The 23,278-nt window shown below is 39.1% G+C and overlaps 1 protein-coding gene across 2 annotated transcripts; it reads left to right on the top strand.

Annotated features, from left to right (window-relative positions):
• The first annotated feature begins 8,350 nt into the window (after nucleotides 1–8,350).
• LOC112953173 (meiosis-specific coiled-coil domain-containing protein MEIOC-like) lies at nucleotides 8,351–22,194 on the top strand. Of its 2 annotated transcripts, XM_026046186.1 has the most exons (8): nucleotides 8,351–8,460; nucleotides 11,888–12,054; nucleotides 15,058–15,159; nucleotides 15,910–16,306; nucleotides 16,967–17,719; nucleotides 19,276–19,410; nucleotides 19,907–20,087; nucleotides 21,123–22,194. In XM_026046186.1, exons 1-8 carry the CDS (start codon nucleotides 8,419–8,421, stop codon nucleotides 21,374–21,376), a joined length of 2,031 nt encoding a protein of 676 aa, XP_025901971.1. In that variant the 5' UTR covers nucleotides 8,351–8,418; the 3' UTR covers nucleotides 21,377–22,194. The 2 variants fall into 2 exon arrangements, with proteins under 2 accessions (XP_025901971.1, XP_025901970.1); XM_026046185.1 differs by having other exon boundaries at nucleotides 15,910–17,719.
• The last annotated feature ends 1,084 nt before the right edge of the window (nucleotides 22,195–23,278 follow it).

Raw genomic sequence — 23,278 nt, 5'->3', positions numbered from 1 at the left:
ATGAAAAAGCACTATGTTCCTTTCCTGCTGCACATGGGGTTCTTTTGTCTTCTTGAGTATTTGAAACGCTTTTATGTTACCAACTGCTGCATTATTTTTAGAGTGGCAAAGGTGGATGTTTAGACCACATGCATTTTTTTATTATATTTTCCAGAGGTACTACAGGACTATAGGAGGTGAAAAAGGATGGGGTGGGTATTTCAGGGGCAGCCCCGATCCTCACACTCCTATTCTACCATTATTCTCCCATCCAGCCTGCTCCATTACTCATGTATTGAGCTGTGCTCGGGTTGCAAGGTGGGGATGTTGGTTGTCTGAGGTTGCTGCAGCATCTGCCTTAAGGGCAATCAATAGTGGAGTAAATCGCATTCCACTGAGGGAAACCAAAGTGCAAGAGGAAATCGCTGTGGCCTGAAGGTATGAAAGGTAATTAATTAAAATGTTAAATAGAGCTGTTAAATGGGAGAAACATGTGCTGACCTCCTTGGTCACATCAACTATGTGTTTGCAACATCCTTGGAGATGCTTCTGATAACTGATGTCCACAGGAACACGGAAAACTTGTTGAGATGGAAACCACAGAGGTGATACTGCTTTCCAGGCACCTTCTGCATAGCTCAAGCTAAATATTAAGGATCACCTCCGTAAAGGTCTTTCCCCCAATTGCTGATAACCTTATGGATCGTTTAAGTGCTTACTCTGAAACTCTCACCCAGGTGGAAGCAGATGGAAACATCTGTGCTCATCCCTCGGCAGCTGAGGGAGAGAAGCACCAGGTGGATATTAGGGCTATTTAAAGATTAAAAAAGCCGAAGGCTGCGCAGCTGCCCACGTTCACCTCTCTGCTGCCTTTGGGCGAGGTGAATCCCTCACCAGCTGCTTGTCTGGGGCTGGCCATCACCAGACACCACTGAGCAAAGCAGAACTTTGAAATGGCCTGTGGGAAACACAGCTTTGAGGAGGAAAACGATGATTTAGTACCTGTTCATTCAGTGCTCTGCATCTTGTGTTACAGAGGATCTTGAGGAAGAAGTCTTGCCCTGCTATGTAATTAAATGTTCTATATACTGCTATTGTTTATGTGCAATAGAAGTGATTTAGGGCCATGTGAGGCACTTTAATTCCAGCATTTCTTAACTTTTAAGAATTACAGCCCATGCTATTGTCCCTAATGGTTACTGTGTACGTTACTCAACACAACAGTGCCCTGTCCTCTCCACTGTTTGCCTTAGGGCCTTTCTTTAGCACCTCTGCTAACGATTCCTTGTTCCCTGAATAAACACCACAAAAGAGGAGCTCCCAATATGTCCATCTGCCGGCCGAGGCCAGGTTTATAGCGACAAATAAAACAAATAAAGCGCCTTTCGGGAGAAAACCAGCCAGCGCGGCGCCCCTGAGCGCCGCTCTCCCTGAGGTAACCACCGCCTCCTGCGCAGGGCGGGAAAGCCGCCCTGGGGCTCCCCCCCCATCCTCCAGAATGGTTCCTCCCTTCCCCCCCCATCCTCGCGCAGTGGTTTCTCCCACCTGCGCTCTTTAGACGGGGGCTTCCCCCCCTCCACCCCTCCCCTCTCCCGCCGGGCGGGGGGGTGTTGGCGGCGCGCGCGGGGAGGGAGGGGGAGGCGCCGCGGCTGTTGAGGCGGTTCAACGGCCGTTGCGGGGCGGAGGGAGGCGGCGCTGCCCCTCACGGCGCTCAGCGGGGATAAGATGGTGGCGAGCAGCAATTTCGGCTCTGACGGGGCTGCCCGTTCGGAGGAGAGGCGTGAGCGAGGCCACCCGGAGCGAGGCGGGGAAGGAGACGTGAGGCGGCGCCTTCCCGAGAGGGAGCGAGGCGAGGAGGAAGCGCCGCGGGCTCGTCGGGCGCCCTCGGGGCGAGGGCAACCCCCGCGGGCTGGAGTAGAGCACAGCCATGTAAATAAAGAGCACACGTGTCAATATCTACCTTGGGGAAGGTGGAGCGGCTCTTTATTACTTCTTCACTTTTTTTTCCTTCCTTCTACTCATCCTTCCCCTTGTCTGTCCTACGCACTTTCTCAGAGCCGCGAACACTTCATACACACGCAAAAAAAGTGATATTTCTGAAGAGAAAGGTAACAGAAGAGGGCTGTGAAGCAAGCAAGTACTGGCAGCCTGAAATCCCAGTCGGATAAGACAAGGAATTGTTTTCTGAGGCTGCTGGAATGTGTTGAAACGGTTGGTTTTTCAGGAGGAAGATTTTAGTTTTCTTGTTGTTTGTTTACCTTAATTTTATTTCTGGAAATTGATTTTCTCTTCTAAAATATTTTAAATTTAGTAAATGTAGTAAAAAGAAAATAAAAAGTTGCCTTTTTTGGTTGTATTATGATGAGTAAGGAACTGAGGAACCTGCTAGTGTTTTAGCCTGCAGTACATAAACACGTCCTACCAAGTTACTAAAATCGCTGCTATTTCCTTATTTTAAATGTACCTTCTATGCGATGAATTCGCAATGCAGAGGCCAGGTTTATGCTAGGAGGTTGCATCTGACCATCTTCATGCTTATTAAAATTATTTAAATTAAATTAGCAGATTTTCTTTTAAGAGAGTCTTAATGGGTATTTGCAGTTTTGTTAATACTTGGAGTGTGTTGATGATTTGCCTGTCAATGATTTGCTGAAATGTGGTGTCTTTTCAGTGTTATTAGGTGACAGTGCAGCTGGGTGTCCCATGCATAGTGTGTTCCTCAAAGCCTCTGACGTTCCCACTTCCATAGCAGGCACGTGTTCTCCAGTGCTTTCCATATACTGAAATTTGGCAGCTCCTGTTGACTTCTATGCAGCCTCCACTGATGAAATTTGGCTCTGCTTAAATGTCTCTGCACCGACAACAGGGGCATTGTGTGTTATTTTCAGAGGAGGGTGTAGGTGCTCGTGCACTTGGAAAGAATATGCTGAGAGCCTCTTCTTATCTATTTTAACCAGATTAATTTCAAACTCTTCTGCCAAACATTGCCCTTCTTGTTTGCATTGTATTTTTCTTTTACTTAGAAACTCCTCCAGAAAACACTGCCTGTTAGGAACATGCTGTTCTCAAGCTAGCAGGAATAATTTATGCCTAAACTGTTTTTTTGTGGGCTTGTATCTGGATTTTCTCTGTCCTTCCCTCTTGCTCCCATCAAAAAAGTACAAAATTCTGCTTTTAGACTTCCTTTATGGCTATTAGTATCTCTCTGCATTACTAAAATTAGTGTGTATTTTTCAGTATTATGTATGCTGGAGAGGTTTGGACTCTCCCTGTTTGATTTCTGGCCAGCGTATTGTTTGAGGTCAGAATTCTTCAAGCACTTGAGCACAACCTGCTTTATTGTGTGCATTGGTGCAAATAGACTATTGCTAACAAACGGTGCTGTGTTTGATACAACCCGTCCAAAGGGTAAAGGAGGACCATGTTTGTCATCTGTGGGGATGAAAACATAAGTGCTCTCTACAGGGTTCCTATGTTGTGGTGGAATTTATCTTTACAGCTTCATCTGGAGAGTAAGCGAAGGCAGAATTCCATAAATGAAGGCTAAGATTTTTAGGGATGTGGGACCTCATTTCCCATTTACTGATGTGTCAGAAAAGCTGTATGGGGACGCTTAAATAATGCCTTTTTTGGATATTACTTTATTATTATTTGTTTTGGCAAGTGTATTGTTTTTATATTGCTCTCTTCGTAAAGATCAAAACATCTCCGTTATCTGTGTGGGCCTATTAATTTGCTTAAATTATTTTTATATATATGTATTTTTTAAAGGGAATAGTAATGTGAGAGAAGGTTCAGGGTTCACTCTGAACTACCAAGGCAAAGAACTGTGGGGAAGTGTTGGCTTTATTATGGGGAAAAATATGCAGAAGGTGGTAGTACATAACTAAATTACCTAAAAAAGATATATGAGTGATAATAGGGAGAAATGGGGTCAGGTGAAGCATGTGCACGCTAATAAGCAAAGCGGCCTTTAAGTAAAATAACCTTTATTTTAAATCCTTTTTAAAGGAGTGCTAGGGCTAGCCTTGCCCAAACTGTGCGAGTCTGTCATTGATACCTATCTAAGGTGAGGCAGATCATGGTTTTCAGTGGGGAGGATAAGAACAGAAACAACAGGTCCATCAGGACCACTAACAAAACATATGACCCAGCAAGTTACTTTTTCATGTGCAAATGCCAGAACCCCAGAGGTACAAAGGACAACAAACTTGCTACAGCAGCTTTTGTATATTTAAATACCATGCGAATGCACCTCCTCAGTATTCACAAACGCATTCAAATTTTTCTGTGGGAAACAGAAGCTGCATTTTGGAGCCTGCAGTACGTTTTTCCTTTCCAATCTGAGAAAGAGTTCCTGGGTAGATTATTTCAGGTGTATTTCTCTGGCTGTCTCTGTAGTGAGAAGGCTGTTTGGAAGCCCCGCAGCTGCAGTCCCGGAGTCCTGCACCATGTAGCTATTGCACAACAGAGGAAAGACTACAATTCCCATAGTGCTTCCACATACTGGCACTCCAGTGACATCAGATGTTACATGGCTGAGACTGGTTGTAAAGCAAGAAGACCACAATGTAAGCTCGGTGTTTCTTTCACTTCTGTACAGGGCCTTCGGCAGCGCGAGATCTTTGCTCGATGAGGAGGTTTGCAGTTGCTGCAGAGGTATTTAAAAGGGAGCATGCCTGAAGAAAATAGGAGGTGACATTTAAGGGCAAGCAATTTGTGCTGTTTCTCTTAGTTCTTAGAGACTCCTCCATCTAGGAAAAGCCGTGTGGAGTAATTGCTTAATGCCAGTGCTGCTAGTTTGTCTAGAGGGGCCTTTTCCTTCCCCACAGTCCGAAATCTGCCCGTTTTCTGCTGTGTTTGTCCAGCAGCTCCAATGGGTGGAGTAGAGACGCTGTCCAGAGCCTGGCAACAGTTTCTGTGTGCGCAGAGTAACTGAGGGCGTCCCATGGCAGCAACATTAGGGAAGGGAAACGAGGGACGACGACTCCGCCGCGCTCGGAAGCAGCGCGATCAGCTGCTTCCTCGGTGGCCTGTGTGGGTGCGAGGGCTGCACACAGGGAATGGCTGGTGGCACCAGCAGCGCAGGTTTGTCTTGCGTGGAAGTTGGTTCTTGCAGAGGGAGCTTAGGTTGTATGTAGAATTTATTGATTGTTGAATGATTGTGTATTATGAATGCCTGACAAAACACAGTTGTCCAAATGCAAGTGTCTCTCGGTGTTCACCATCAGCGCCTTTTGAGAGACAACAAGGAGAGACTTACGGAGAGGTCAGGAAACTTGGGAATACTTGCTGCCATCCCTACTCTGTGTAACTTAACTTTTCAGCCAGGTAATAGTTTCCCCCTTTCTTTCTGTGTTCTGCAGTTGAGGCTGTTAAGTGGTATTGTGGCAATATTTACATAAGTCTGCAATCTGAGACCTCTATTACTTGCATTTCACAAACTGAGGAAGTAGTCAAGTGGGGAAAGTAGCTTTATATCTGATCAAAGCAGGCTAATGAAAATAAGACTGAATTGCTATATAATAAGTTAAAATGTCTACATACAGTGTGTGTGTATATATATATAGGGATCTTTGTACAGATTATAAATCTCTTGTTTACAAGTTTGTAACTTTAAATTCTTTCGACACATTAACTAACAATTTCATTGCTTTTAAAGTAGTTTAAAAGCAACTTCAGAATACTTTTGGAACATTGTCTTTTTTAAGTGGAATTTAAATGGTACTAGGTATTTTTTTCCAGATTCAGTTTGATAGATGGAGTATCTAGCCACCAGCTGGAATTTTATATTCCCAAAATAAAAGATATACTTAAAATATTTTGAATCCTCTTCTGAAGAAATACTTGAAATGATGTAACGAAAAAATTGTGACTGCACATAAACTTCCTTCTGACTATTTGACTTTCTAAAGTGGGCAGAAGTTAAGAACTCAGGTTGAGTTTATTTGATGCTCCTGGTGTTTTCCTTTTCTACCAGAAGATAGTGGGATGTGAGGTATTACTCCAAAGTAAGAGTGGACACACACAGCTAGCAAACATGAAGCTCTGTTCTGTCTACTTGGAGCCTGCAGGGAACATGAAATCTGCTGTTCGAATACATAAACATATGTTTTCCTACTCAGAGTAGTTTTTTTTTTTTTTTTTGAGACTGTTTAGAGATAAATATAGTTAAAGTGGGTTCCCCCCCCCATAAGTAAAACCTTGTTATTAGTCCTAAATTTGAACTTTTGGATAATGGCCTTTTGCAACTAAGTTGTTCATTGTTCTTAAAATTGGTAACTTCATGGCACTGTTTCATGAAGGTGTTTTTTTGTTTGCTTATTTTTCTTTTGAGGTTGGGGGTTACTCGTTATGATGTCTTATAAACGAAACCTGCCTCCTGAAGGAGGAGATGTAGATGTCTTGGCAAAAAACAAATTCTGTAAATGCCATAGAAGTAGAGAAAGGCCTTAATATGATTGCAGTGGTTTTGTGTGGGCTGCTACAGTGCTCCTTTAGAGGCTGGATGAGTTGGGAGCGAGTGGAGAGGCTGCTGAGGCCTCTCTGGAATGTGCCGTGGAAACGGCTGCTGTTAGGATCAGCTTGGGATAGGGCATGAATGCCTGGGAAGCAACTTCACCTTCTGCTTCATCTGCTTCCTTGTGTTGTTCTTGTTGCCATTTGCTCTTTTTGCTTGACCTTTTTGAACCAGTTAGAGAAACGCGGGCAATGACACTGAAAAATACTCAGTGAGTGACTTCTTTTGCTTGTTTTAAGAAAATGCAAGCTGGCAGTGTGTTTTTAACTAATGCGTTTGCTTCTAGCTATGCCATAACGTAGCACCTCATATGCTTAAGATATCCTGAAAGGCTTTTCTAGGAATGAATTACTTACCAGGAGCACAATAAGCTTGGGTTTATTTCAGTCCCTAAACGCTAAGTAATGGCTTGTGGAAAGTTAGCACTGAAAATCTGTTTTTCTTTTCTGAAAGAAGGCATATTGGCTAGAGAAGAGAGGTAGCCCTCTTATCTTACTCCAACAGCTATGTAAACTTTAAATTACATTCGGACACTCGCATAGGTTGTGAAGCCAAACATAGCGTCTGTGTTGCTTTGAATGTTTCCCATATTTGAAGCACTATCCATTCAATTCCTATTCTGAAGTATAAATGGATTGTTTGGGGTTTCCAATTCCCACTAACACTTAGTGTGCTTCTATTTTAAAGTTATGAAGTCCTTACAAAGTTTGCTGATGCAGTGATTAGTTAATTGTGTTTCATTAAGCCTGCCCTGGTGGAAGAACAGCTAATAAATCACAAGCAGTTAAAAGCTCTGTGAAGGCATGTGGCCTGAAGGAATAATTATGGATGGTATAGAAATAGTGCTGGTTCTGAGAGGAAACTATACGATAAAATTGGCAGCTCCTCCCTTGCTAGAAGCCTGGTGTGGCGTTACACGTGATTGAAGGACCTGTTAGTGCAGAAGTGGCAAGTGCAGTACTTTCAAAAAACATCCCAATAACCATGTGGATGTTTCACGGAACTTCCAGTAAATAAAACCACAGAACCTTATGTTTATATAGTGCATGGACTTGCTGATCTTGGCCGCTGTTTTGCTGCGACACGCAGTGGAAATGGGTGAAGTTGGAGAAGTGTCCCACATGCAGCCCATGGGCATGGCACTAGGCACTGGTGATTTGATAATCCCTTTTTCATTAAGGGAAGCATATGTGGTTGTAACACGTGTAAATGCAGGTCCAGAGAGCACGGAAAAGGATTTACAGAATCAGTACATTATACTTTGAGTGTTCCCAGGAACATGCTTTTGTTTTTGGATATCATTGCGCGTCAGGAACTACTTTGCCCTTGCTGTTGGCATAAGCTACAAGTTAGCAAAGATGCAGAAGAGCCCTAAAGTTTGTGTGGGCTGGAGTACTTGTTTTCACATGTAATGAGGATGGATGTTCTGTTCTGCATGGACGTGTACCCCAGAGTGGCATCGTGCAGCAGCAGATGTGCAGCTACACAATATATCCATCTATACGTGCTCCTTCTCCCTGGCTTTTTCCTGTTACTGTCTCTCCCAACACGATCCCATTTCAGGACTTCATGTGACCTGTGGTCAGCTAGTATGAGATGAGCTGTTTTGTCGTGTGGGATCTCTCAACAATAAAGAAATGCCATCGCTATTCTGTAAATGTGTGAGATGTAGGTGGTATTGGCATAGTCGTGGGTGGTGTGACGTGGAAAGGAGGTGGGAAGAGCGATGAGGAGTAGCTAGAAATGAGTTTCATGCAGCGTAAGTTAAACTTTGATAGTCCTGATAATTGTTCCTTTGTAACTTTATTTTTTTCTCTCTTTTTAATTAGGCTAAATCTGTGTTTAAGAGCCTAAACTGCTGTCCATATGGCAACACTGCATACTTCAGAGAAGAGACCTTGTGTACTGACAACAAGGACATGGTCAAACAAAGTGCTGTGCTTGGTCATTACAAGCCACAGGTGAGTTCAAAAAAGTGGTTGTGTAGGTAAACAGGAATCAATATTTTTTTGGGCTATTGTGTGTTCTAACTAAGTGTGCAAAATAACAATCTGTAAGAAATCTGGACAGAATTCTGCACTACAGATGGAGATCTCTTTGTTGTATGTGTGTCTGTTTCTCCTCTATTCGTGGCAGTCAGCTGTTCCCCATTTTGTATGGTGGCTTTGAGTTACTTAAAAAATAATAAATAATTGACTAAAAAGGCAATGCCCAATAGCCTATGAATAAAGGAAACATTTCCCTTTCAATTGGCCATTTAACATGAAGTTGGGATACAGAAGCATGTCTCCAGTAATCTACCTTTTTTATTTATTTTTCTGTCTGCAGGTCTAAGAGTTCTTAACAGGTGATCTGTTTTCTTCCCTAGGAATAGTTTTCCTATGTCCACATTGTCTGTTTGCTTGTCCTGTTGGATAGTTTTTCAGATAATACAAGAAATGGGCTTATAGAAGTATGTTTAATTGGTTTCAGTTTCAGAAAATGAATAGCAATGCATCCTGAATGGTGTTTGGTCTTTTTTTGAGGAAATTTAGTACTTTGATAGATAACTTTTGCTGTTCTATGTGCAAGTCTTATTTCTTTAAATTATTTGTAAGCCACAAAGCAGAAATTTCTGTGGTTATGTTTTATTTTAGTTTAAAACATATTCTTTCAGAGAATGCTATTACTGTGGCCCTCTGTAAAATATAGATTGTTCCTGCCTCTGAATAGGAAGAGCAACATCTCACTGGAATCTTTTTTTATACTCCACTTCCTCTAATGCTATATTTCAATAAGATACTCTGGATCTCCCAAACATTGCATACTGTTCATAGGTGATGGTGGTGGTGGTGTTTCTGTTTGTTTGTTGTTGTTGTTTTGCACATAATGAATGAAAGTTCCTAAAACTTCTCCATTCTGCTTGAGAGGCTTTTGCTAGTCTGTCAGCAGCTGTAACTGCCTCAATGTGAGGTTACAGTTTTGAATTGTTTCCAGCACATAGCTAGAGAACTTGTTAAATAATCAGTAATGAGGAATGATCCCTGAATCTGAATTTTGGTCCCAGTGCTGCTAAAGCTTTGCTCAAAGGATCAGAGGCTTTTCAGAAGATTATAGATGTTTGTGTCTACTGCATGTTCATATCAAATAATGAGGATGAGGCAGAAACCTCTTTCTGGGGAAAATTTATCCTGTATTTGCAGGACAAGGTAGTGGGAAGCACTGGGATTTGGGGCAAAGTGGGTCAGCTTTGGGTCAGTATTAGCAGTGCACAGTGGTGCACAAGACTTGAATCACAAATGCCCTAATGATATCAATGACTACTAACTTGGATAGTATTTCATGTGTATTTACAGTTGCATTGATACAATTTCACTGGCACCAATACAATTGTGTTAATTTATTCCAAAATAAAAGGAACCTTACCAGTACTTCTGAATGTGACAAGTTAGGATGGGGGCTTTTGGAAGTGGTGAATGTTTTTGATAAATGCTTGAGTTTATGTTTATACTTGACTTGTGTAAAGAACTTCCCGCAAAAAATAGAAGCACTTTTATGTGCATTTGTGCATTATTTGCATATGTGCATCCAGTGTGATTTAACCACAGTGGTAGACATATCAAAGAAATGTGTGTATATACGGTCAATTATGTTTGCTGGGAGAAAATTTAGCACATTCACGTTTTCCATTTGTCAAGAATTAACAGAAATTGCATCTCATTACACGTTAGAGGGGGGGGAAAAAGTCCACTCAAGTAATGTGTCCAGGTTTTTAGTTTTAAGTATTTTTTTTATGTTGTTGATGGTCAGAGAGGTAACTTAATGAGGATATTGCCTCTTTGTGAGGGTAGGGAGAGTGCAGAGCCCTACCAAACACCGTGAGAGTTGTCACTTGATTTTGAAATTGCATTTTGTTCTTTCATTTAAAGTTAGAGTTTTGATTGAAGCCTGTTACTCCTCAGGCAGTCCTTTCCTTGCAAAGCCAGTTATTCAGGTTACTGGTCTACCTGAAATTGAATGAAGAGTTTTGAAATTAAAGTGTACTACTGGAAGAGATGGAATAATGTTTTCTGTCTTTTACTGTAACTTGTTATTTCATCTTTAAAGCCCAGATGAGTTTCTCAGGTTTATCTTAACTAGCTAGAATGAGTCTCCACTGTTTTGGAAGTGCTGACTGATGAGGCTGTATCTAGGGTACACGAAGTACCTCATCTACTGGGCTTTAGTCACATCGTCCTGCACAACTCACATAAGCAGTGACTAATGGCTCTGAAAATAAGATAATCCATTAATAACAGCTCCTATTTTTAGGCTATGCAGAAATATTTTATGCTTTAGCTATGGAGCATAATGTGTGTGTTGATTTCCAGTAGACTAAACGAGACCAAGGCACAGGTGCGTGTGATCATTGATGTTGCTAAGTTGTTAATAGAGTTTTGGCCTTGCTAATGCTTTCCTAAACAATTCTATGTGTAGTTCAAGAATCAGAGCAAGTGAGGAGGCATTTGGAGCAGCTGGTTTGGATACTGCCTCTTGATCTGAAGGGTAAAAGTTCAGTTGTATCACACATGCACTATGAGATTTCTAGCCTTCGAGCAAGGAAGCATTTGTGTTTATTTACTGATAGACATGCAAACACTCCACTCTTACTGAATGTTACAGAATGTGGGTCCAGCCTTTTTCTGGTTATATCATCTTAATTTATGTTATTTGGTAGGGATTTGTATGGATGTGCAAGGCAAGTTTATAGAAATTGATAAACCTTTACTGCATTGTTTTTTCTTTCACGTTCCAGAAAGAGGTGCACAGTGCAGCGGTGCCCAGGATAAACTGTATTTTAACAGATAATCTTATTCTTCATCTGTGGCCCAAGGCATGAGTGGTGTAGGACTGCTGTACAAACTGTCTTTGACAGTTGCTCTTGTGCTATCTTTGTAGTCACATTGCAGAGATGTGGGAGATGTGATGGTGTCTGCTCTGAGCAGGCAATTAGACTAGATGATTCCAAAGAATTGAAGAAGAATCAAAAAGGTTCCTTTCAGCCTCTGTATTTCTCATTTTGCCTAAACCTTTATAAATAACAGCTGCTGTTGAGGGAGCTCTGTGCTTGATAATTAGGTAGAGTTCATCGTTGTCACTTATGTCTCCTATTGCTCATTTTCTGAATGGTGATTGTTAAATATTTAACTATAATGTGTTTTATGAAACTAACCTTAAAGTGAGAGGAGAGTTTACTTAAATGATTTTTTTTTTTTTAGATTGTATCCTCTATTATATCTGCTTAATTAGAATACATTTCACTTTCCTGAGAAATCATTTAGATCAAGATATAAAAAGGTTGTACTTTGACTTTGCTGCTTATTTACGTAAAATCTAACATTTTAATTTTTCTTCCTTTTTTCCACATAGGTAAATAGTAAGAAACAGAAAATGGACACTCAGTTATTCTCCCCATTATTAGGAACGATTACTAACACTCCACCTCCACTAGAATCTTCACATTTGTATAGTGACTGGGCTGCATGTGGAGAGGATATCAGCACAAAAACTACCTTTCAAGACTGCACAAAAAAAAGGTATGAACCTTCTTGCTATAATCTTATGGGGCTACTTTAGAAAATTTAAGTTGTTATTGGGCAGCCCAAGTTGCATTCCAGATCTCTTCAGGAAGAAGTTATGCATTAACTACGTTGCAGGAAACTCGGTAAGCATTATACAATAAAGATAATTTATAATGGAGCTTGTATAAAATAAGAGGTATGTATAGGTTCTATAAATATATGCATAAAACTGTAAAATGTGTGTGTATGAACATATGTACATTTAAAATTGGATATGAATGTTGTGTTGGGGGAATGAAATGGGAACCAGTAATATGTAATTGGAGTGCTTTAAAAGGACCTCTGTCTCTTCTCCCCTACATCCCACCCCTCAGTACTATAGATCTTCTTGATGCTGCTTGATGACACAGAGTATTTCCTGGAACATCAGTAACACAGTGTGTTAGACACAGGACAGATGTGCGTGGGTAGCTATTTTCTTCTGAGAGCATAAATATGTATATAGCTATCCTTGAAAATGCATCAAATTTCTGTAATAACCACCCTTTGGCATAATGTCCTTGACATAATACTCTCAAGCAAGAGAAAGAGCTTCATGCTTTCGAAAGCTTAAAGAATTCAAAGTCTCCATGTTACTCGAATCGTGCATTCCAAGTACATAAGTGAACTTGTTTGTCAATTTAAAAATAACTAGTTTTCTAAGTGGTTTATGTAGCCCAATAAACAAACTTTTTTTTTTTTTTTTTTTTTTTTTTTTTTTGGTAGTGAAGTTTTTTTTTCATGTTGAACTTTTTCTTAGATTAAAAAAAATCTATTTTCCCATAATTAAAAGCTTGGAATGTTCCATGAAGAGAGAAGGATCACTTTGGCTGTTTACTTTAAATTTTAATTGACTTAAGATTGGGAATCCAGATAAAATTTAATCATAAAACACAGCTTATTCTTTCTTTTCAGACTTGCTTTTGACTTTTCATGGAGTCCTCTTCTCCTGCTTTGGAGAGATCACTTCAGAGCTTAGTATTTGCCGGAAAAGCAAATAATTTTGTTGATAAATCTCAAGAACTTAAGACCAAACCAGAACACTTCTGTTACACTGGACAAAATCTTGAATGTTCCAGGATGTTGCAACTATTTGTGATGATCCAATCTTAATAACATAATGAAATTATAAAAGGTGTAGAGAAGGGCGACAATGCTAGACAAAGATTTGAAAGCTTGCATGCTAGTACAGAATAAATAAAATGACCTTTTTTTCTTTTATATAATTGGGTGTTCTTGCTCTTATATTGGTCACTTTAGGGTTTGTGTACAGGAATTGAAATAATGTTAAAACTCTTCCAGCTTTAGAGATGTGTTAACAGTAATTTAGCCTTAGGCATCCTGCTTGCTTTTCTTTCCAACTTAATATCTTAATCTTACTGGCAAATATCTCCTTATTTAGGGGAGTTGATTGATGCCAGCTGGCACAATAGTTTTTGACACTTGCTACCTATGATGACTTAACTAGTATTTCTGACATCATTTCTAATGCCATACTCATTTTTTTATTGATACCTGAAACAGTTTGGGGTGCTGAGAGAGTCTACTGATTCATAAGGGTTGAAAGAGAACACTTTTTTTATTCTTTTGAATAAAAGACCTCTATTAGTAGCTGTTAAGTGCTAAGCTTCATCTTAGACTGGCAAGCTGCTAATAAAATACAATCTTTTCCTAAAAGCAGCCTCTAGGTTATTGTAAGATAGCAAATAGAAGGTAGCTTAAACAAAAGTGATTCAAAGAGCTAAACAAATAAGTAATGTTAACGCATGTGTTTTCTCCACTGAGAATGGAGATGTGCAGTATTGAAGTTGCTTTTTTTTTCCCCTCATAGTATTGTAGAGTTCTTGCTGCCTAGCTCTATTATGTGTAGGAAAATGTAACTTTGCTCTTCTCTTAACTCTCATTTATTTATTAAATTTTCATAAATTCTCATTTAATCACCAGGATTATTTTGCCAGGATTTTTAGAAGTTTAAGATAGTCCTTTGTATGTTACAGTGCCAAGACTTTGCATATTGCTGGTAGTGGAAAGTACTTGCATGAGACACAAGGGGGTGTTTCTGACTCTGCTGCAACTGCTACCTGCCTGGAGAAAAAGATTCCTTAAGGGGGCAGCTTCTCTTTGCTTTATTAGGGAGGTTTAATTCTGCAGTGCATCTAGCTTCCTGCTACTGCCCTGTCTGCAGTTCTAAAATGATCAGCATTTGCATTGTATTTTCCTCATACTGCTTTGTTGGTTGACTCTGGTTACTTTCCCTTTCTCATTGATAATCTGCTATATGTAACTTCCACCTATAATCTCCAGGTGGTTGCGTGCATGCACACATACCAAAAAAACCCCCAAAATATATCTAGAGCTTGTTCCTAAAGAAGAAGGAAAAAAGAGCTTCAACTCAGAAACTGCAGAGATCTAATTATCTATTGTGAATTCTACATTTATTTGTAAGCAGTTCCATAAATATCTCATTCTAAAACTGAAATTAAAGACAGAAGTTGGGATTGCATAAGGAAAGTGGTGGTTGAATGTCTTCAGAGTTTATCTGAAATATTTAATACAACCTAGATCAATTGCTTTTGAATAAGGAGGATAAAATTGATTCAATTAGCATCTTATTTAAATATACTTATGTTATTTTTAAAGATTAAAATAATCTTCCGTATCAAAAATAATAAATCAGTTTTTAAGGCTTACAGAAGAATTTTTTGATAGCACCTTTGTATAGAGTAGCTAGAGACTTCTCCAGTGAAGCAAGAAGACAGGAAAGTAGGAAATGATAAAAGAAAATTCTTCTAGCTCTTTTAGAATATAAAATAAACATTTACTTAGACATTTACTGAGGAATTCTCACTATATGGGTATTGCAGATACCTTAAAGGCACAACATTTTTAACAAATAGTCCTATAATAAATGAAAGCTAAAATCATGCTACACTATGCCTGTTTTGTAAACTCATATCTAGATGTTTTATTCTTTTTCAGGGCACAGATAAATCTCTCATATTCTGGCAATGGCCCTGATATGTTTGGGCTAGTGACAAGTATTTTAGAGGAGCCAAACAAGCCAGAACCAGTTACAGATTGGTAAGTTTATTCTGAAAGTCCTTATGTTGCCTATCATTTCTCTTATTCTGTTTGTTACTAATGTATGATACGCCTTTTGCATGGTTTCTTGGAATTGAATGAAAAAGGGCATAATTTAAAGTTAAAATTCAGTTAAAATCCATTAAAATGGTGAAGTGTTTCTTTAGAAGTGATTTTAGCTGCCCTTTTCATAAGTTTATTAAACGTGGAAATAAAATATATATCCTAAAAATAAAATTTAACAGCATGATCCAAACCAAACTATTCATAAGGGTTAATGTGTCTGTCTCCTACCTTTTTAGCCTCTAAGCATGATCAAGCCAAGGGTCAGGTTGCTTCACATGCTTTATGTAATGTAAAAATCAATTGGCTTGTTTTCTTACCTTTCTAATTTCAATCTATACAACATTCCTGGAATTGGATGGAGGGGACTATGAAGATTATGTTCTAGTACACTACATCTTTGCACACTAAATATAAGAAAGAGTTTAAGACTATAGTAGACAAAATGATTAATATTAGAGAACAGCACTAGTGAGATTTTCAATTACTCTGTTAGAGCATTTAGTCATTGCAGCGTTTTTCCCCCCTTCCCCATTTAAATTTTGTATCAGATCAATATATGTTAAGTCAAAGATATAAAAGATGTTTAAACACCTCAGAGTGGGGAAAATAACCCTGAAGTGTGAGCTGTTGCAGTGTAAGAAGTGTGTTCAGTGATTCCTGATGGTTTATCTAATTTTATTCCAGGAATTCTCTCTCAAGATTATTTCCACCTGTGTGGGCACCTGATCTCAGAAACAGTGGTGAATTCTCAGGGTTTTCATCTCAGCACTCCGTTGAAAGTAAGGATTTTTCAGACCTGATTGGAACGCAGAGCAACTATCAAGACCATTTGCAGAAGCCACGTGATGTGGAGATGTTACAGAGAGGACTTGAAGATCTTCATCTCATAGAGTCCTGGCTTTCTCCCTCTGACTCTTACACTCAGCCTGATAATATTAATTTCTTGAGGAACATCTACTCTGAAAATTCCTCTTTCCAAAATAATACTGTAATTCAGCAAGAAGGGTTTTCATTGCAGAATGTGGACCATAACCAGCATGTGTGTAATTATGATGTGAAGTTAAACAGAGACTGTGACAAGGTCAGTTCCAATTTTAGCACCTTTTCCTCTCAAAACCAGATTAAAGAGGGCACCAACTTTCAGAAAGAATTTTGGAAAACTGAAAGATCAAGAGGTGAAATTGTGAAAAATGATGCACAAGAACAAGCAAAGTACTCCCCTGAGCTCTCTAACCAGCCTGTTGATGACTCTTGGGGTCGAGTATCTCAGGATAACCACTTGATTTCTAAAAGATATGAAGACTTTACACCTGCTCATAAATCACAGTCATCTCTTCCTCCACCTCTATATTTTTTTAATCAGCCACCTAAAGAAAATCATTTTTCTGGAGGTGCAAACAGAAAACCACAGGAAGCCCACGTGCAAAATGGTCATAATACCTTTACTTTGGGGGATGCTTTTAATAATAATGAATGTAAAATCCATCTTAATCCTAAAGAATTTTTGCATAAAATTTCTGAGTATGATTCATCTGTGAAAGACGCTGTACAAAATGGGAGTTACTCATCATACCATGGGCATTCGTGGCTGGATGGGAAAACTGCATGTCCCACAGCTGCATCAGATTTTGCTTATCAAAAACAACTCATAACAAGCCCACAGTCATCTTCAGGGGTTTCGACCATGTCTGGTGGCTCTCCCACCCATCAGTCCATAACGCAGTCCTCTTATTACTCACAGATTTCACCTGCCCCCTCTGCAAGGAAAGATGGAAGGCTACAAGTATCCAATGGCATTTCTAATAATTTGGGTGTTTCTAATTTCATCGCAGAAAACCATAAACAAATGAAGCCTTTTGGACGCTCGTACCATGATTCCTTGACTAATAAGGAGGGGCAACACCGTAAATTTCCTGTTAATTTTTCATCTGGATGGTTAAGGCAGCAAAGCTGTGTTAATGAAGACTCTGAGAAGTACCCTAGATTTCAGAAAAAGCCAACCCTGGAGAATAGTAATAAAGATGATAGAAGAAACAGAAGGAACTGGATCCCTCATTTTGGGTATACAGCCCAAAATCGCCAGCAGTTCAATACATTCCAAAAAAAGCAAGAACAGAATGGTGACGGCATGTCAGATTTCATCAGTCCTTCTTTTCTTCCTTCTTTCCCATTAATGTCTGATTTTAAGCAAAATCCCAACTTTCCTGCATTTAATCGCCATCTGTTTTCATCAGCAAATAATTTCAGTTTTACTCCTTCTCCCTTTCCATTCTCGGACTTGGTTGACCTTTTTCACTATGATGATTTTAACCAGTTGAATCCCTTCATCGGTGATCTGTTTTGTGGGGAAATAACTGCACCATACTTTGCCTTTCCATCACCATTTAACAAATACAGACCTCCAAGGAATCGCAGTGGACCTGCTAATGAACTTCATACTCGACTGGAAGAGTGTTATGAGCAGTGGAGAGCTTTGGAGAAAGAAAGAAAAAAGGTAAAATATATATTTTATATATATATATGAACACACACATATATATTTTTTCAATGTAAGGTCATGATTGCAAAAAGCAACCATAGAAAATAGGTATTCTGGTCTGTCGCCTCTCTTTGAGAAGCAAAAATTTCTACTAAGTTAAATGAGTTTAAAATATTTAAAGTACCGTGTGTATCATCTGTTTTAAGGACAGCATTTGCATTGTTTGGTACCACTTTGAAATCGTGCGTGTGACTTTGGGGTTCAGCTTGTGATGTCCCTTTCCACTGGGTTAGCACTGCTAAGAGCTTTTCTTTCTGTTAACCAACATTTGGGGGGAAAAAAGTCAAATTGAACATTGAAAATAATCCCGAGGAGTCTGAGACGACGGAGAAAACAGCAAGTGCTTTGAGTGAGTTTGCCATTTCCTAGAGGCTTCAGTTTATCCCTTCTCCTTACAGTTACTTTCCTGCCTTGGTTCCTAGCATTCAGAACTGTTTTCCATGAAGGTGTTATTCTGCTCACAAGTGTATTTATACCTGAGAATTGAAGTTCAAAGGGATCAGGAAATACAAACCCAGAAACAATCAAACCTCTCAACTTCATATCGGATCTCTGAAGCTGGGATATTTTCGTCATCGTACACAGTCCTATTTTACACTGTCTGAAGGCCTCTCTGTCCCACTGTGTTGGGGAAGCTCCTTGTCTCCTGTCTGACCAAACTGGCTCTCTGCAGAGCATCTTTCCCCTTCGGCATCAGCAGTTTACACTGAGACCTTGTTAATAACCTTTTGGAGATCTAAATAGAGTATAAAAATTGCCTATCTTGTTGCTTACTGATGCCTTTAGATGATATTAAGAGTTGTAAAGTGCGATTTCTATGTGAAACATGCTTTTTTTTTATTTGCTAACATCTGTTTTTATTTTCCAATATCTGGTTTCTACTGTTTTCCCAGTACAAACACCAGAGCTGATGCTCTGCACTTCTCCATTGACAATGAAGGTGGAAAGGCAGAGCAAGATAAAAAACTAATAGTGGTTTTATATAACAAGTATAAGAGGTTGCTGTCCAAAAATAGGTTTAGCTGTGCTTAGTCACTGTCTGCATTGAATAGTGACTTTTGTCAGCTTCTTTCTTAGTAGGTCAGCTATACTAAATATGACTTTTTTTTCAGAATTGATGCCAGCAGGTATGACCAGTAATTGTTTCTGCTGTTTATAATCATAATAATTGACATTTGAGAGATGCAGTGAGAAGTGTAATTTAAATTCATGGAATACAGTGCAAGAATTTCCTGCCTACGTCTGTGTCCAAGACTGATTAAAATATTTAAATATGTAGTTGTGCACTCTGATCCTAAATGTTACCTTTTGAAAATCTTGCTTTGAGATACAGCTGAATTAGAGAAGTATTAATGTTCTTACAACAGCTGGCTCAGCATCTGGATACAGATATTTGAGGACTAGGAAGCTAGTAAGCACATGCCTGTGTATTTGAAGCCCCACCCCAAAAAATGTAGATTGTAATATAGTACTAATTTCGCAGATTTAAGAGTCATCTGTTTTCTCTTCAGACCGAGGCTGACCTTGCAAGAAACTTCCCGGGAAAGCGTGTGTCAAGCTCCAATAACGCTCCTGTGTCCCGACTCCCTGCTAACCCATCCCGAGTGGATCGCTTGATTGTAGACCAGTTACGAGAACAAGCCAGAGTAAGTTATCTTGATATATTGTCTTTGATTTGTTATACCAGGTGATTTTTTTTATCACAGAATCACAGAATGGTTAAGATTGGAAGGGACCTCTAGAGATGACCTAGTCCAACACCCCTGCTCAAGCAGGGACACCCAGAGCATGTGGCACAGGGCGGCATCCAGGCGGGTTTTGAAGACCTCCAGAGAAGGAGACTCCACAACCTCCCTGGGCAGCCTGTTCCAGGGCTCTGGCACCTTCACAGGAGAGAAGTTCTTCCTCACATGCAGATGGAACTTCCTGTGTTTCAGCTTGTACCCTTTGTCTCTTGTCATATTACTGGCTACCATTAAGAATTTGGCCCCTTCCTCCTTGCATCCTCCTCTCAGGTGTTTGTACGTGCTGATTTTTTTGTTCTTGTTGCTTTTTTGTTTGTTTTGTAGTGTTGTTGTTTAAATGGAAGATTATAATGAACATAGTGATTCCTTTTTTTGGTGTTTTTGGTGTGCCTGGTAGGTATTGACCTTAATAGGAAAAATGGAAAGGCTTCGTGGCACCCCGGTCCATGGAAACATATCCACTACTTTAGAACATCATTTGGAAGCCATCCATGTTACACAAGCGAGGCGTAAGGATGAGATTGTTAATGCTGCTAATCCACAGAGACACGGAGCACCACGTTATAATAATGAAAAAGGTAAATGTCTTCTGTTCCTTTAGCTCTGGATATCAACTCAAATGTCAATTGTGAAAATGCATTTTGAAGGTTAAGAATATACTCATTTTCATCAGACTAGATTTACTGCTCAGAGAAGGGTTTCCAGAGAGAAACCAACTCTTTTTCTTCACTTTTCCAGTTCTGGATCCTTACTGAGCTCTGCCTTTACCTTCCTATTGCTGCAGTAATGCTGATACTGTGTAGTTTGCTTGACTTGAAGCAATATTGTAGGATTTTTCTTGCAAGAAAATGGTATAAAAATCATAAATCATATATAATATCATATATACTTGAAAGTAATAGTCTTTTAGCCAAATAACCTTTTGCATTAACCCTAATTAGCCCAACTATAGGCTAAGAAGTAGTTAAGTTGTCATCTTAGCAAAAGAAACATCCCACAAACTGTGTTTTTAATGACCTGATTTTGACTGTACAGTGAAGATACTTGGAGGAATCGTTATCAGAACCGTCCTATATGGTCTCTATAACTACAAATACTGTCAAGTAGCCTCCTAGGGGTAATGGTGACTTTTTTGATTGTCACTGTCAGTGAACATGTATGGAAACATCAGCATGAACCTTTACTTGCTGAAAGGCCAGACACGTCATCAGAGCTACTGAAAGGGAATGAAAGGAGGAGGGAATGGATGCACCGAGCTCATCTGTCTGCAGTCAGCCTAGGAGTTTTACCCATTATACTTCTCTGCAGACTCTACTTATAAAAATAAGTAGTTAGGAATCATAAATGTTTGTGCAAGATTCCTTCCTCTGCTGGAAGGTGAACATCCTTGTTTAGTGTGCAGGATTATTAGTGAGAACGTGTGCTGCTGTGGACTGTAGGGACTGGATTTTAACCAATGCCAGGGTACAGTGTTAACTATTTCTTGAGCAAATTTTGCAGATGAGTGATGATTTTTGAATAAATTCAGAACACTTGGAATGCGTTAATATTATCAGTCACTTTCCTGTGTGGGTCTTACTTTTAATGTGTCTTGTTTGTTGTTTCTCTTATAGATGTTCTGGCTCTGGCAGTTGCCATAAGGGAGCTGGCTGTGTCCACACGCAAGGCTCGTACTGCTTTATGGTGTGCACTACAGATGACTTTACCAAAAACCTCCTTAACCAGCCCAGAAAAACAAGAAGTGGAAAGGGCCCTGCAAGAGCTTTGTCCTGCAAACACAAGCACAGAAGAAAAAAGCGACAGGGAACATGAAAACAAAGGAAGCCAAAAAGAAGAATCTGAGGGATCGATGACAATTCTGGAATAATAGTGGAGGGAGAAAAAAAAATATATATATATATATAAGTAGGTAGTAATAATAACAAAGGGGAAGCAGAAGGCCAAGTAAGGAGGGAAGGGGAATGTGACGTACATAGTGCTATGGAAAATTTTTGAGAGGTTATCAAAAAGCAAAAAGGGTTAATATAACTGATCAGTGCTGCAATTCTGTTACTGTGATTCTAGTGTTGAGACACATGTCTTGTAATAGTGTTAATGCAATTTTGATATTGCTGGGATTGCAATGTCTGCTACATAAGATTTTTATTAATAAGAGGAACTAAACAGTAGCTGAGCATTTCCTTGTCTGCTTATCCAGAGCTGTGCATCAGCTGCGACCGAAGCCATGACCTGAGAAACCAGTGAGTGGCAGCAATTAATGCTCCTTTCTTCATTGATCATACAGTTTATCATAGCTTTAAAAAAAAAAAAATCCATTTGTAAGATTTTTCATAATTGTTCAGGCTGTTTTTTATTTGGTTGGAGGTTTACTTTTGTTTTTGCATCGTTCTGTAGTTCTCAAGTGCCAAAGTGATTGCTGGATAGCTTGCATCCTGCCACTCGGTACGCACTAATTCACTCTTCTGTGCTGATTTTGTGACAGGGAGTCTGATCATTCGGGTAATCGCTAGCAGTTTGAGGAGAATAATCAGTGTTTAATTGGTGATTGTGTGAAACGCTTCAGCAGTTGTGCTGCCAACTCTGTTTCCAGCTAAACCAATGTAAACCGAGACTTCTCATAGCATAATCTGTGTAACAAAAAGTTTTATGAAAAAAAAGCTTATTTAAGGAGTTTGTAGGTTTTCAGTTAGTATTGTGTTGAAGTCCACGTTAGCAGGTGATATAAAGTTGTCACTCAGGATTAGAAATTAGGTTTAGTGATTCCTCAGTGGGTTAAAAAACAGTAATTATATAACTTTGTATGCACTTAAAAATGGTTATTAATATAATAAGTTCATGGTACTATAATTTTCAAAAAACATTCCATATTTATTTTAATGTGTTCATTGAATGTTTATTTAAAATTCTATTTTAGTAATATACAGTCGATCGTTTGCCAAACCTTCCAAATAACCAGATTTAACGATTTACTCAGGAAATATGTATGTTATTATATAAATATACACATGGTATATAGGGATTTGGGGGGGGAAAGGATGTTTGCAAAATATATACACAAAGCTAACTATATACTAGGTTACCAAAGCTGTTTAATTGATTAATTTTAGCATGAGAGGATTTCATATATTTATTTGTTGTTAACTAGTCTCCCTTCTGTGGCGTAGATAATCAGAAGTATTATGCATCAGTGTGAATGTTCAGGGTGAGAACTGGAGAAGAATGAGTTAATCGAGTTTTGTTCTTAGGCTACTTGCACTTATTTTAGTGCTTTGACAACTGTGTCTTATTGTTAGATTATCTCTTAACACGTGCTAATAACCAATGAAGGTCCTTAGATATTAGTATATTCCTGAATGACTTTGGAGAGCAGTTCTTATTTTAAAAAAACAAATCAAGTGGGGATACGAGGAACGTTTTTGAAAGACAAAAATGAAGATTTATCTATGTTACATAATGTTTGGTGTTGAATATGGCATTTTGTGGATAAATATATAATTGTTTCCGTGTGTGTGTGTGTATATATCTGTGTACTTGCAAAATGTTCTAAGAGTTTCGGGTCTGATATTTTGAGAAAAATGTATTTTCAGTAGAGTCATCACTGACCATAATGAGGCAGTAACTACGTAACTTCGTGGGTAAGAGTTGCAGAAGCCTCATTTTAATTCTCTGGAAAAAGTTTACAAATGGGAATTGATAGAAATCAGAATCTTAGTACAACAGGATCATTTCTTTTTCCTAAAGAAAAGTGAATTCAACTTAAACGAATATA

Source organism: Nothoprocta perdicaria, unplaced genomic scaffold (assembly GCF_003342845.1).
Source record: "Nothoprocta perdicaria isolate Ctin4 unplaced genomic scaffold, notPer1 scaffold_424, whole genome shotgun sequence".
NCBI classification, from domain to species: Eukaryota; Metazoa; Chordata; class Aves; order Tinamiformes; family Tinamidae; genus Nothoprocta; species Nothoprocta perdicaria.
This window is presented reverse-complemented; position numbering and strand designations above follow the sequence as displayed.

Coding starts and splice junctions, on each gene's coding strand:
- LOC112953173 (XM_026046185.1), top strand. CDS start 8,419: ATGGTCAAACAAAGTGCTGTGCTTGGTCATTACAAGCCACAG. Junction 15,160..15,909: donor CCAGAACCAGTTACAGATTG/GTAAGTTTATTC, acceptor ATTTTATTCCAG/GAATTCTCTCTCAAGATTAT. Junction 19,411..19,906: donor AGTTACGAGAACAAGCCAGA/GTAAGTTATCTT, acceptor TGTGCCTGGTAG/GTATTGACCTTAATAGGAAA.